This window comes from Nyctereutes procyonoides, unplaced genomic scaffold (genome assembly GCF_905146905.1).
Source record: "Nyctereutes procyonoides isolate TBG_1078 unplaced genomic scaffold, NYPRO_anot_genome, whole genome shotgun sequence".
Taxonomy (NCBI): Eukaryota; Metazoa; Chordata; class Mammalia; order Carnivora; family Canidae; genus Nyctereutes; species Nyctereutes procyonoides.
The window spans coordinates 9,343,385-9,358,965 of record NW_026575033.1 but is presented as its reverse complement, the minus strand read 5'-3'; the positions used below and the strand labels follow the sequence as shown (position 1 = coordinate 9,358,965).

Genomic DNA, 15,581 nt, shown 5'->3' with positions numbered 1-15,581 from the left:
ATGGACCTTCATGAATTTTTTTTTAAAAATGATAGTGTTTGAGGAGAAAGGGAATATCTCTTTCTTCCCATGAAGAAAAATGGAAGGATTTCTGAAGAAAAGAAATAAATGAGTCAGGTATATTGCTAGTGCAGGTCCTGGTACTCTGGGGGACTCAAGCAAAGTTGCTCAAGAAGAGAAAGGGCCTGCTACCTGGAATAATTCAAGCAGGCCAAGCAAAGAGCCACTGGCCTGGCTCCAGGGCCCAAGAGCTAGTGAGAGCACAGTCATCCCACCAAAGCTCCCCAGTCTCTGGAGTAAGAACTTCTCATTGTCTGTCTCAGAGTCTAGGCCTGGTGATCCTTCCAACAGCACTAAGAAAGAATTTCACATTTTCAGTGTCCTGTAGGAGTGACTCATATCATCATTACAAGGTTTTGCTAGGTCCCTAATGATTATCCATGTAGACACACATCTCTCTAAATTAAGATACCCAGGAACCCTAGAAAAAGGGTTGGAGTCTTGAAGAAGCAGGGGTGGAGGAGTCCCTTATATGTGTATTTCTGGGTGCTAAGCTGAACTCTGAAAAGTGTCACCCTCATCACAAATGTGTGAACACAAATAAGCCATCCTCAGAAGGAGCTCAATCCGCCTGCCCATACTGCAAAATGGCACTTTTATGCAAGTAGTATATTCTTAAAGACTTTTCATTACTCAAAAACTTGACTATTGTTAAATAAATGTCAACTAAGTTTTTTAGTAATTTTAAGTTTTTCCAAGTTTTACACATAAAGTAAAACTACCAACATTTGTTACATCATTGCTATTTCAAAGCTCATAATTCAAGTCTGCATCAAATTTGTAAGTTACTGGTGAATGTGGAGGCGAAATCATGCTGGAAAGAGTGGCAGCCTAGTGGAGGAGAGTATCATAGCTTTAAAGACTGGCCATCTAAAAAAAAAAAAAAAAGACAGGCCATCTGCTGACAACTAATACTTTCAGATCTCCAGCCAGCCCTGTCCTCTCAACTGTGGTGTCCTAGATGCAATGCTTTATCCTATCGGATGGCTAAAGGCATTTCAGCTGTAACGTGTCCTGAATTAGCTCCTAATCTCCTCTTCTAAACCAGCTTCTCCTCTTCTCTAGGTAGCATCTCCATAGTCAGGGAGTCACCTTCCACTGCAGTTTTTTTAAAAATAATTTGATTTTTATGGAAGTCCTTATAAAAAAAAACTATTAAAAATGAGTTAAAAATTATTATTCATCAATAAATAACTCAGTAAATGAAAGATCATAAAATATTATAATTAAAAATAGGTTTTAAGAAGTTCCCTTCTACTAATAATAAAAGAAATGCAATAATAATAATAATAATAATAATAGGAAGAGGAGGAGTGGTAATAATACTGGCAAAGGTATGGCAAGAAGAAACACTTTCAAGAGACATTGGTATGAAAATAATTGTTACAAGTTTTATAGAAAAAATCCTTGGCCTTAAAAAAATGTTTAGATATACTTTTATCCAGTCATTACACTTCAAATGATCTAGCTTAAGAAAATAATAGGAAAGAAGACAAATAAGTATACACATAAGATTCAAATCACATTATTGAAATAGTATGGAATAAGCAGAATTCAACTGCCAGTAGGGCAATGACTAAATCAATTTTGACACGATTCCCCACCTTCTCCTGTCCTTCCCACTTCCTCCAAGAGGCTGTCCCAGTAGCACCTCCATCTCACCCATATAATTCTTCTGGCTGCAATTTCTTAAAACAATATATTCCCTGCTTTCATATTTATAATTATGTATTTATTTTTTTCTTTCTTTGTTCACTTCATACATTTGACTGTAAGATGCGTAAAGGCAGGAGCTCTCTGGTTTCTTCACCACTGCAGTCCTTAATTTACAACTTCTGGCACATAATAAGTATCCCAAATTTGTCAAATAAATGAACAAAACAGAATATTATGCTGCCATAATATTTCTGAAACACAGATGACCTAGGAAATGCCTATAGTATGCTATTAGTAGAAAAAAATGAAATTCACATTCAGTATCATTGTAACTATTGGAAAATGCACAGAAAAGATCACACCAGGAAAAAAAACAACAACAACAACTCCATATTAGTAATTCTGGCTGGGTGCTAAAAATATGTTAAACAGTATTACTTCCTTTTCCATATTTTTCTATATTCAAAATGCTTTATACTGGAGTGTATTATTTCTATAGTAAAATAATACATAAAGACTAGAGGAAACCACATGAGCAGAAGAATGGAGACAGCAAAAAAGGCAGTGCAGTGAACTTTAGGGGGTGACACTGGCCAGCCATGGTGGAGCAGGAGGACAGGGCTGGGAGAGGTGGTGTAGCCTATCTGTAAGCCATTATGGAGTGGCCCAGCTTTGTGATCATGGTCAGTGCTGGGCTGTAGGAAAATCTCTTTGGCAAACTACAACCCACAGGCCAAATCCAGCCCCCTCTCTATTTTTGTGAATTAAGCTGTTTTGGAACACAGCCACACTCATTCACTGATGTGCTGTCTGCGGCTGCTTGCACGCTACATAGTTACAACACAGACCATAACGGCCCACAAAGCCTAAAATATTTACTATCTGACCCCTTACAGAAAAACTCCTCTGGCCTCTGATCTACAGGCTGTAACAAACAGAGAAAGGAGAAACCACAAGAAGTGAGGAGGTGGTTGCAAAGGCCACCCGTTCAGAGATAATGTGGAGGATGACTGATGCAGACGGAGGAGCCTTGATGAATACCTGTATCAACAGGCAGATGGAATAGCAGAAAAAGACTTTCGAGAGTGAGAGGCATTCTTATATCAGCCAGTTACTGCCATTTTAGATAATTACTATTTAAAAGTGCAGCAGGAGGGCAGCCCAGGTGACTCAGCGGTTTAGCGCCACCTTTAGCCCAGGGCATGATACTGGAGACCCGGGATCGAGTCCCACGTCCGGGCTCCCTGAATGGAGCTTGCTTCTCCCTCTGCCTGTGTCTCTGCCTCTCTCTCTCTCTCTCTCTCTTTCTCTCATGAATAAATAAATAAAATATTTTAAAAAATAAAAAAATAAAAGTGCAGCAGGAAAAGGTAGTAACTGCTGGATCACTTACCTGCAGAATCAGAACTGTAGAGGCTGGCAGCTGCTGTGATGGGTCCTGGTGGGTGGATGGCACCTGCTGAGGACCTTTGACTCGCAATCAGGATCCTGCTCTTTGCAGATGGCAAACGGGACATTGCACCCAATCCCAACTGGGGCTTCAGGAGCATGGCCGATCGATAGAAAGTTGGAGGAACTTCATAATGAGTATAGGAAGGAGAACAAAATTCTTCTTTTCCGGGGCGTTCTGTAACCTATGATAAATGACCAGAAGCTTAATCAGAGAAGCCTACATCGTGAGATGAGTATGGAATGTGGTTAGGAGAGCAGGGCTCCAGCAATGGCCACACTGGCACCATGGAGTTGCTCCATCATGGAGTACTTATCTTCTCTGGGCTCCAGGGTCTTCATCTCTAAGTTAACAACACAACTGGATGACCTCTCAGGTCTGGGGAAAAAACGTACTATACAAGATTTTTAAATTTGATTGTTACAAAATCACTGAAATCTGCTCAAGTAGCCATCTATAAATACATAATCTCAATAAAGTGAGGAAAGAGTTTAGCAAATGTTCAAAGACTTATGAAAGTTTCATTATTCCTAATGAGAAAAGGCATGATTTTTATGGCAACCTACTCTGAAGCAGTTGAACTTTACCAATTTATGTTAAGTCTTTACTGGGCTACTTGGGAAATAAAATATGCACTGCTAATGCAGAGAAAAGCTTGTTTGGAAAAATAGACCAGTTGATGGAAAAATATGTTTTCAGGCCTCTACAATCTGTTTACATCATTAAAACCAGAGACTGTGAATCACCTCATCTGTCTTTCCCAGTAAGTGGGGTGTCCATGAATGTTTGACAAGTTTCACTACAGTGGAAATCCTAGGGCAGAATCTTACTGACTGCTAAATGCCTAGCACCTAGAATGGTGCCTAGAACATAAAGTCAATAAATATTTATTCACTAAAGGACTCATGTTTTTATTCTTACTTAAAGTTAATAACATAATAATCCCATTACTTTTCCTAAAGTTAACAGTTTGGGCTAGGACACAACCAATATACCTTTTATATTTGTAATTCTATGCTGACAAAGCCTGTTCATATTATCAGTATTTCCTCATATTAAAAATGAAAAAAATAAGATAATAATCTTTATTTCCTCCAAGTTTAAAAAAATAGTGCTTGAGGCTATCTACGAAAAGATACATCTGTTAACTCTGCTCTAAATCACAATACATTTTATGTGTCAAACATTTATCTATTCAGGAATCACAAGGATTTAACAATATTCTGTAAGAGGGGCTACATGGCTTTGATCCAAGCTGTTGAAGAGAAAAACTCTTAATTTGATACTCTTTTAATGTTGAAACAGATACAAAAGTTCTCCTTAAACTGACATTATTGAAACAAAAGATTAGGCCTTTAAAGCTTTATCATAATCGCATTATAACATATGCATACTTGCTTTAATGGATAGACCGAATTCAGGCCATAGCAAATTACATTTTGTGAAACATTCTATTTCTGCTCTCTGATAGAATTTTTAGCATTCCTTGCTTACCCTCTTTACTATCGACCTTTGGCTTTTTTATTATATTTATGTTCCTCTATTTTTTCATTGTAGTTTCTTAAATGCTGGTGCCACTGCTTGTTGCTTCTAGCATGTGCTCTCACAAAGAAATGATTTCTGTCCTACATCTGTTAGATTTTCAGGATTGCAATATGCTGATTTTGGTAATTACTCAGTTCTTTGAAACTGGAGAATCAAAAACTCATGATGCTGTCGCTCAGAAGTGACCTTAATGATTTCAGTCACTTCAGAGCCTGTCACTTTGCTGGGTGGTTGGTCTCTGATAAGATGTAACAAATTCTTTAAGAAGGTGAAAAGTATGCCTAATTTGTTTATTTTTGATAAGACAAGGGAATCTACAAAAAAAACTTCACACTCATTTCTCTCTTTATTGACAAAATACAACAGGTGGCCTTGCACAGTTATGAACACATAGCACTTAACTCCAAATGTTTTTTTTCCCCTCCTTCTCTAATGGAACATTTTTAGAGAAATAATTTTGAAAACAAACTAAAAATCCTTGTGATTTCAAACTCCTAGAATTAATCAAGGTACACAAACAAATTAAATTCTTACAAGATTGCCCCCTTCACATTTTCCCTGTCCTGCTTTCAGTGGGTTGGGCTGGGCAGACACAGGGTAAATGTGGAGGCTTCATTGAGAAGCCACTTTTATAGATAGCTACTGAGAGTGGACTTGTGATGGTTAATCTGGACAACCTGGTTAGGGCACAGGATCCAGATATTTGGTTAAAGATTATTCTAGATGTTTATATTTTAAAGATGAAATCAACATTTAAATCAGTAAACCTTGAATAAAGCAGATTATTCTTCATCATGTGGGTGGGCCTCACCCAATCAGTTGAATGCCTTAATAGAAAAAGACTGACCCCCCTGCCCCCTTTAAGAGAGAAATCTGCCAGCAGGTGGCCTTTGGACTTGAACTGCAGTGTCACCTCTTCCCTAGGTCTCCAGCCTGCTGGCCCACTCTGCATACTTTGGACTTTCCAGCCTCCACAACTGCATAGACCAGTTCCTTCAAGTCTGGATAGATACTCACATAATACATACATATGTACCTGTATTTTGGGAGTAGGAAGGGAGACCAGCCCTGATCATGTTGCAAGTACACTACCTCATCCTTGACTTCTCACCCCTGCTCCCTTCTTCCCACCTCCTTATACCAAAAATGAAAAGGGATTCCCCAAGGCATCTGTAGGAAGAAATGCCCCAAAGTCCTCAGGATAGGTGCAAGCAGAAAACGGTCTAAAGAAGTAAGCACATTTTATCATCCTGGCATGGGTAAGTCCAAGGTGATCTTCAAAGACACTTCAGGAAGCTCTAAATGCCTGTATTGTTCCTGTCAACAGAGAAGGGATGCCCTCTCTCAGAAGAGCCCTTACTCTGACTTACTCTTTTCTACTAATGCTAACCAGCAGGAATCTATCAATAATGATGAAAGAATCTGAAGCTGGTTTGGGTTTGTACTGTTAAGACTTTTCCATTATTAAAAAGATATAGGACTTCTACAATGGAAAAATACTTCTGTTGCAACTAGTCAGAAATGTGCTATTTCCCTGGAGACTGGCTGAATCCATCCAACCAGGCAGGGCACACTGGCAGGGGAAGGGCATTGGAACCTCCCTGCATCAAGCCTGAACACAGGAAGGGGACTCACAGGCTTACATCCAGTAGCAGCTCTAGGAGCAAAGGCCAAGGGCCAGCCTATCGATTAAAAGAGGATTATGGCAGGAATTAGCCCAGGACCCATGGGGCTTCTCTGCTCAGTCTGGTAGCCTGTAGACAGGGCCTAGGCCTTGGACACTTCGATTGTGCAGGAAACAGTCCCCAGAGTGGCTGGTGCTCAGGGGCACTGTCGTCCCCACCAATGGGGCCTCTCCAAAACTCTCAGAACTAATAACACCACACAAGCATTCACACTGGAGCACCCCAGCCTTAGCAAAGAGCCTAAAGTCAGAGCCTAATCCTTAGCCTTGGAGGTCATGGTTAAGGTTTTAGAAATTTGAGAAAAACTCATTAACCAAGCTCAGAGACTGATGTATAAGACCAGAATGGCAACCTGTCCACTGTGTAACATGCCACTGCTACACAGCCAGACCCTTAATGTCCTTTGGCCAGAACATCCTTTTGCTGTAGGCCCTTATGTGAGAAGCCTACATAAAACAGGACAGCATGCAGCCCTGTATGGCGAAATGAGCCCCTGCCAAAAAGACTGAGTCCCCAGACTCTCTAGTTGGTGTTCTCTCTGCAGAGATGGGAGGTGGGAAGCCTCTCCAGCAAGCCCAGAGTCAGAGACAGCGAGGGAGCTGTGTGATGTAGAGCTCACAGACTGCCCCAGGGCAAAACAGATGATCAGCTGCTGGGGCAAGTGAGTGCTAGCCTTGGGCAAGATCTGCTGCTTAGAATAGATTCACCTCTTTTGCTGTGTAAGAGCTGACAACTTCTACTGTAATCAGTACACTCTGTAAATATGTCAGTATATTCAATCAACCTAAGGTCCAACTTTGGACTTAGGTTTTCTATCTCTCAGAAGCTTCAGTTGCCTTTTGTTTGGAGCCAACATACATGAGTTCTTAATTCTGCTGTCATTCAACATTTTACTGACCACGTATTTATGTCAAACACTGTTCTAAACTCTGGGGACCCAGCAGAGAACAACAAAACAAAAACAAAACCAGAAAAAAATTCCCTGTTCTCATGGATTTTACATTCTAGTTGATGCACCAAAAACAGAAAAAGTATATACACCAGATGGAGATAAGCACTAAGAAAAAAATCAACAAGGAAAGGGGTCTCAGAGAAGGTGAGGTGTCTCTCCAATAAAGTGACACTTGAACAGAAATAGAAAATAAAGGTGACAGCCACTGAGATATCTGGAAGAAGAAAATTCTAAACACAAGGAAGTGCAAAGATCCTGAGGCAGAAGAGGGAGAGGAGGTGAGCCAAGGAAGGAGAGGGGGTTGGGGAGGTTAGAGAGACAGACTGAGTCCATTCTAAAAGCTGAGCCATCCTACATGCTTAAGCTTGTGTTCTGAGTGGCCTGGCTGACCTGAAGGATGTTAGGGAGAGGAGTGATCTGACCTGGCTTTCCTTCTAACTGAACACTTGCCTAGCTGCCATGAGGAGGTTGCTTTGGGAGACAAACCTACTTTCTGAGCTCTGGGAGGACAACTTACCACAGCACCCAGAAATGTAAAGGACAGCCCAGTCACAAAATTGGGAGGGCATAGAAGAACATCTCCACACTATCCTTGTTCTGTGGCTTTAGCTGAGTTACATAAATCCCTCCAAAGCTGTTTCTTCATCTAGACAATGATAAAAACTATAATCTCGACTTCCAGAAAATCACTACAAGGACTAGTGAAGATAGATAAAGATGAAATGTTGTGTGGGCTTGAAGCATAGTAGGTGCTCAACTAAATGTCAGTTGTAATTATTATTTTGACTCAAAACAAAGAGCCCATGCCTAACACATTATTTGCTACCCACTGTGTTTTTCCCATGTATGAATATGAGATCCTTCCATAAAGAAAATATTCCCCCTGAGAGCATGAAGTCAGACCACTTTGAACAATATATTTATTTTAGACTTACCCTCCTCCCCCCACTGATCTGGTTTATATAAGACTTATGCTCACTTAAACATGGAAGCCAATTTAAGTGCATACTTAATTAACCTCACATGTATTATAGTGAGTGGAATTTAAATGAGTCTCCTTAGATGTCAGCTGTACCTTACCACGATCATCACACTCTCCTCATCAAAAATGTCCATTTGTCTACAAGCTCCTCCCTCTAGTTAAGAACATCCATTTCTGTGCCAGTGTATTCATCAAAATCTGCAATTTGCTAAGGGAGGACATTGTGTTCACAGTTCCCAAAGAAAACATCTACAAACTTTACAGTGTTTAACTTAAAGATCATATCACAATGACAATCTCTTACCTCCTGTAAAAACTTTTCACTCATCTGACTGAAATGGTGCCCTGGGGGCTTGATCCCAGACACCATCAACCCAGAACTGAACACTCGTGGCTTTTGCAAGTCCGGCTTGTATTTCTCATAGAGACTGGCAGGCGGCTTCAGCTCACCACTTGCTGCCCTCTCCTCTTTGGGAAGAGGCATGGCACATGTGGGTGGAGCATAAGGAAGCCCCACTGGAAGCAGTGAAGTGTCCACTTGGCTGAGGGCCTGAGGACTCCTCCGGATGTAGGTGATGATCTTGGGCCTCACATGCTTGGGCTTGGGCAGAATGATGGGCTTGGGTTCTGTCCTCTCTTCTACTTTTTCAACCTGGTGGTTCTCCACTCCCTCCTGTGAGGAAGGGGTGTCCTCAGGATGCAGGAAGACAGGCTCAGGGATCCCACTGGGGCAGGTGCTCTTGTCAGGCACTTTCGGGGGGGTGTTCAACAACCATGCACTGTCAGTGGGGGGTGCAGTGGCTGAGGATGACCTGGCATCTGCACCCAATGCGCCTAGGTCCTGAACACCGCCACTAGGTGGTGGAGGCTGGTGGATCACATTCACAGTTGTCTCTGGATGGAGGGGTGCCGGGCCACTGAGAAGAGCCCCTGCTCTCCCCAGGGTGCTTTCAGTCTCAGTTGCCTTTTCTAGAATGTTCCTATCTTCCGCGACAGATGTCGTGCTCTCTTTGTGGTCACCTACTTCTGGGCTGCTGCTTTGAGGGCCAAGGGGTTCAGGGACCCCCGGGCTGTTCTCTCCAACAGAAGGGTCTGAAGCACAAGCCGCAGCACTGTCTACGTTCCCACTGTCCAGTGCTCTCTCCTCACTGACATCTGAGGGCCTGCTGTCAGGTAGGTCATAGGGAATAAAAGATACATGCCCATCACCTGACAAAATGCTGCCAGACGCCACTTCATCCAACTTCCTAGCTGTGCTTGCTGAAATGCTGCCAGAGGGCTGCTTATCAGCAGCTGCCAAGGAAGCAGGGCCTTGAGTGGGCGTGGTCTGGAGAGAATCCTCCTCACCCAGGTGGCCTGCTCTCTTGTCCTGCTCACTCCTGCCTCTTCCCACACCAATGGGGTGCACACTGCTGTGTGACAGACTACGTGCCCCGGTGGCAGCCTCCTGCTGTGCTTTCCCACCTGGATCCTTTCTTTCGAGGGGTAACATGCCACCTTCCTTTGGGCACCCCAGACACTCGGCCTGGATTGCCTTGAACTCCTGCACAGCCCTGGCTTGGACAAATTTCAGCTCTGGCTTGAGCTCTCCCTTCCCCTGACCTAATTGTGCTTCTGGCTTCCTCAGGACCCCCTTCAGTGCTGAGGCTGAATCCAGACCAGGCTCTGGATGGGCAGAATGTGATGTGCTCTCATTGCTCAAGTCTGGGCCCTGTGCCCTCTCCCTCTGGGTCTCTACAGGGGTGGTCTCCTTGGTTGCTGAGGTAGATGGTTTAGGATGACACACGCTCTTTCCTTCTGAGGTACTGTCAGCTGGAGGAGAAGCTGCTCCTCGAGAGGGGGCTGTCAAGATCTTCTGCGGCCCCTCCCTGCCACTGGGCTCAGGACGCAGGGCTTCAGGGGAGTCCAGTGGCGCAGGCTGCAGACGCTGCCAGGTCAGGCTCCCACCAAGGCTCCCACCGTGCTCCTTCATGGGAACATCTGCTACAACGGCAGAGCTGCTCGCTCTTTCCAAAGAATGTCTTCTCAATTCCTCATTGTCAAGGGTCTTTGCCAACTTATCCTTAGGAGCATGCCGGGGAAGTTCAGCATCCCTTTTAGTCAAAACCTCTGGACTGGCCTCAGCCATAACATTCCTCCAAGTTGACAGACCTGGTCCCTGAACACTGCGAGGGGTCTGGAGGATATCTGTGCCTCTCTCCGTTGTGTGCTCGTCATGTAGTCCTCCATGGACGGTCAGGGAAAACTTAAAATCTTTCAGACTGATAGGGCCAGCCTGCGATCCTTTCCCAAAGCCCTGAAATTGGTGAAATTCCTTATTGAAATGGGTACTATTCTCTGGCTCGCTTGAATTTGCATTTCCAATTTCATCTGTCAGGTCACGTGTCTCGGACTCATCATGAGAGGAACTGACCTCCAACATGATTTGATTGGCATTTGTATCCCCCAGACTTAGGATACTCTCATTATTATTTTTCACTCCATTTCTGTTGTCCCGCAACTGAGCGTAACATGATTTCTTCGGAGCCACTGGGACACTCATTTTCACCCTTCAGTGGGGGCTGCTGGCCATGCAGTCCTACCTAATGGAGAGAAGCTTCCTTCAAGGCTATTTGATTAATGGGAAATTCTCAAGCTGCTTGTTGCCCCCTGACAATGTCACGTTGCAATACCACTTTAATCATTTTCAGAGCAGTCTTAAAACCAAGCATTGTCTTGACATACAGCAGGATGACTTATCTGTTAGGTTCCTGCTGAATGAGAGCCAATTAGTCCATAAGACCTAGAGAAAAATAAAAATAAAATCATGTTATTGGCACTGACAAATAGAGGTTCTCAGGAGAAAAAAGCATGGAAAATACAATTTATTCATCATTTTCATATTATTATTTCATTCACTCAGTCCATAAATTTCTCCGAAACCTTTCTGATAGGGTGCCTGCTGGCCAACTATGGAGAAATTAAAACATAAAATGATTAATGTTAGAAATGGATTATAAAACATATTAAATCTTAAATTCAAATTTAAAAAATCCACAGGTTCAATCCTTATACTGATATAAAAGGCTGGAGGAGAAGGAAAAGTTCTTCTTCACAGAATAATACCAACTAACATAAGAAAAATCATACAGTTAGAAAAAAAAGTCACCATTTTGTAATCACCAAAGTAATAATTATCTTGCTACCAATGGCTGTGAAAAACATCAGGTGAATGTTTGTTGGGGAACAGGATATTCACAGAATCCTACGGTACCATTCTCCAGATTATTTATTATTTTTCAGAGAGAGAGAGAGAGAGAAAGCAGGTGCACATGAGCTGGGAGTGGGGGACAGGTAGAGGGAGAGGGAGAAAGAGAATCTTGAGCAGGCTCCATGTTCAGCATGCAGCCTGATGCAGGGCTCAATCTCACAACCCTGAGATCATGACCTGAGCCGAAATCAAGAGCTGGATGCTCAACCAACTGAACCAGCCAGGCACCCCAAGATTACTTTATTATAAAAGGAAAATTTTTACTTTTACTATGAAGAAATATGGTAGATATCACCTTAACCAAGTGATCAATCTTAAAACCAATAACAGAAGCTGATACCATGTGCTCCTGATGTTACGTAGTTCTCAGTGCTTACATCACCTATGTAGTATTTTTGCTATAAATGTTCAACCTGAATTTAATCATGAGGAAGTAATCAAGCAAATTTAAACCGATGGACATTTTACAAAATAACTGGCCTATACACCCAAAATGCCAGTGTATAATCTGTATACAATGCATGCTCCTTGACTGGATCTTCGATTGAAAAAAAAAAAAAAAAAGCTAGTGGCACCTGGGTGGCTCAGTCAGTTAAGCATAGAATTCTTGATTTTGGCTCAGGTCATGATCTCAGGCATGGTGAGATCAAGCCCTGCCTCAAGTTCCACGTAAAATCTGCTTAAGATTTTCTCTCTTCCTCTCCCTTTGTCTCTCTCTCTCTCTCAAAAAAAAAAGTTAACAAAGGACATTATTGGAACAATTAAGGATTTAATACAGATTGTATATTAGGTAAAGGTATTTTATCCATGTTAACTTTCTTAGTATTGTGAATATATCCAAGATATTCTTTGCTCTTGGAAGATATGTGCTTTAAAACATGACATGCTTTAGACATGGCATATGCTAACTTATTCTCCAATGGTTCAACAAAGAGAAGTGTGTGTGTGTGTGTGTGTGTGTGTGTGTGTATGAGAGAGAAAGAGAAAACTGAACTATACCAAAGGATAATAATTGGCAAATTTAGGTGACCCACTCTACAACACCTAGAACTATAGTTTTGAACATTTTCAAAATAAGAAGTTGGAGGAAATCATATCCCAGCCTTCAGGGCCTGCATGATCCAGCCCCTACACACCTTTCCAGCCTCATCTCCTACTACTTATCCTCTTACTCTCCAGACTGCAGGCACACTGTCCTCATCCTTCACATTTATTGGTCACCTCCTTCCCTGCTTTGGGGCCTTTATACTCTTCCATCTGCACAGAATGTGGACTCTTCTCCCGAGATGATCATACAAATTCAGACTCATAATACAGGACTGTATTATCAAACAATACATATAAATATGTTAATGAACTGTGCTAACTGCACCCACGTGAGGTGCATTTTCCCAGAGTGAGGCATGCAATTTTCATGTGCTTCACATCTGTTACTATAAAAAAATAAGAATGATGACCTTAGAAGTAAATGGTATTTTATCTTGGAAAAAATCCATTAATTAACTTCTAGGTCCAAAAGGAGTTTAAAGATTTTATAGGCTCGTAGTCTCTATGATGCTTAATAGTCTTCCAAATATTGCCCCTACTGCTAGAGTGAAAACCCCTGTGTCAGGAGATCCATCAACTTTCTTGGCAACCCAACAGCCCTCCATGCAGGGCTACCACCAAACTAGCCCAGAGTGGAGATTTGCCTCTCTAGAGCAGTGCATTACAATCCTTCTTCCACCAGAAACAACCCTTCAGGTATCTGTAAAGAGCTACTATACTCCCTTTCTCCTCCAAACCTATTTTCCTTGTTAAAGAACTCATATTCTCCCAACTGTTGGAGTATGTTTAGAAAACTCCCACCATCTAAATCCATGCCCTGGGGAACCTGAAGTCTCTCCTAAACAGGCTACTCACAGGTGCACACAATACTCCAGCTTTAGGTGCATCATCCAGGGTCCTGTGATAGCAAGACCTCCATTCACTTAGTTACACCTCTAACTACATGATCTAAGAGTGTCCTTTCCATGGCCACACAAATCATCCTGTTAATTCTTTATCAATTGAAATGCCGAGGTACTATAGGAGTCACTGCTAATCTAGAGGGATTCAATCCTAAAAATCTATAATTGGTTTTTAGCATCCATGGGTAGGACCATAAAAACCTACCTCTGGAACTTCATCTTTTTGGTCTAGGTCCATTGTTCTATCCTATTTAAAACTTTTTGGGCCCATTCTTAATTTTTCATACAAAATATTTGCATTCCATTCTGTTTTCATACCATCTCCGAAGAGGTAAGTATGCCTTCCTTATTATCATTCATTTCACTGATACCAATGTCAGCAAAACAGGTCAGGGGACAAAGCAGCAGCACCTGGCACCAGGAAGAAGTCTCTCCACAATGGTCCTCAAATGCGCCTCAGCATTCCATGAGCACACTCACACATGCAACCCTCTACCCACTGAGCCCTGTAGTTACATGTTCCCACGTCATCCACGAGAATGTTCTAAGAGGAGAAACTCTTGTCAATCATGTTGCTGAAATAATTATAATATTACCTCTCCTCCAACAGAGAAAAGAGAGTAAATTAAAGTGAAGAGATCTGCCTCAGCCTGTTCTACACAGTACCTAATGTTCTTCTAAGGACTGCTGTTTATTTTTCTCAGTATTCATAACTCAACAATTACCAATGATTTTTAAAATCCAACATGGGCTCAGCATCAGACAGACTCACTAGCATGTAGTTTGAGCACTACATCGTCCCTTTGCCAACAGACAAAATGTCTTTGCCCATCTTTGTTATTAATCAGGCATGGCTTTAGCTCTCCCCAACTCACAGTCTCTGATGATGGGTTTGACCATCTCATCTAGAACTCTTTCAGTTGAATGCATATACATTTCTGAATCATTAAGTGGACTGATAACATCTCTGTGCTCACATGCAATCTCTTCATCCATTTGGCACTTCAATTTCCTGTTAGCATGTTTGTTCTGTCAGTAAAGCACGAAAGGCATTCTCAGAGAAACTCAGGAGATCCACCATCTCTGCACCAACCACTAACACAATCATGAGCGAACCTGGCTAACTGACAAAATTCTCAGCCTGAAATCCAAAGGCTGATGAATGCTAGGCCCATTTATGCTTCCAGATTTAATCCTCCTTACTCTTCTACTTAAAATTGTACACCTACCCAACAACTCCACTTTCTGAGCTCAAAGGCCACCTGCTCTGTGAAGACTTTCCTAAATTCTCTCTCCCTTCCCCCTACCAAAAAGGTGAAGAGGCTAGATATTGTCTTTCCTTGCCCTGAATCCCCAGATATTTCCTTTTAACACTATCAAACTATGCTTTTTTTTAGTATTTTATTTATTCATAAGAGACACAGAAAGAGAAAGAGGCAGAGATATAGGCAAAGGGAGAAGCAGGCTCCATGCAGGGAGCCCAACGTGGGACTCGATCCTGGGTCTCTAGAATCATACCCTGGGCTGAAGGCAGGTGCTAAACCACTGAGCCACCCAGGTTGCCCAAACTATGCTTTTGTACATCCTATTTTATTATAGTTAAGTATGCCTTTTTATTACAGTTACATGTGTCTTATTTTTATTATGGTCACATATGTAGGTCTAATTTCTTTATTAAACTATCAGTTAACAGCTCAGACACTTCTGTTTCACAGGCAGTGCCTGGGACAGGACTTTGCACACTAATAGTAGACCCTCGGAATGAAGCAATCTATTCTCAACTGGTGCTCAAAATGGCAAATCACTTTCAGAACAGCACGGGCTCTATTTTTTTTTTTCTTTTCAGTCTTTTAAGATGGAGATTCTAAAGCCACCCTTCCCAGCTGAGTAACTGATTAGGCGCCTTCACTACAGGAGGGTTGTACCAGAATGTTCAAGGGAGAGTATGTAGAAAAATATATTCTCATCATCACTATTTGGTTTATATTTGCTATAATATTTAATTTGAAAATAAATAAAATGCAGGGGATTTTCATGTTATTAAAAAGGGGG

General features: G+C 42.0%; 1 protein-coding gene across 6 annotated transcripts in view; it reads right to left on the bottom strand.

The window, feature by feature from the left end:
* MTUS2 (microtubule associated scaffold protein 2) overlaps positions 1-15,581 on the bottom strand; it is a 577,843-nt gene that overhangs the window by 386,129 nt on the left and 176,133 nt on the right. For all 6 annotated transcript variants that reach the window (XM_055317371.1, XM_055317370.1, XM_055317369.1 and 3 more), the window contains 2 exons: positions 8,635-11,112; positions 3,110-3,350 (listed from right to left, as the gene is read on the bottom strand). In XM_055317371.1, the coding sequence (XP_055173346.1) occupies positions 3,110-3,350; positions 8,635-10,872 (2,479 nt within the window). In that variant the 5' untranslated portion in view covers positions 10,873-11,112. The remainder of the gene's footprint in view (positions 1-3,109; positions 3,351-8,634; positions 11,113-15,581) is intronic.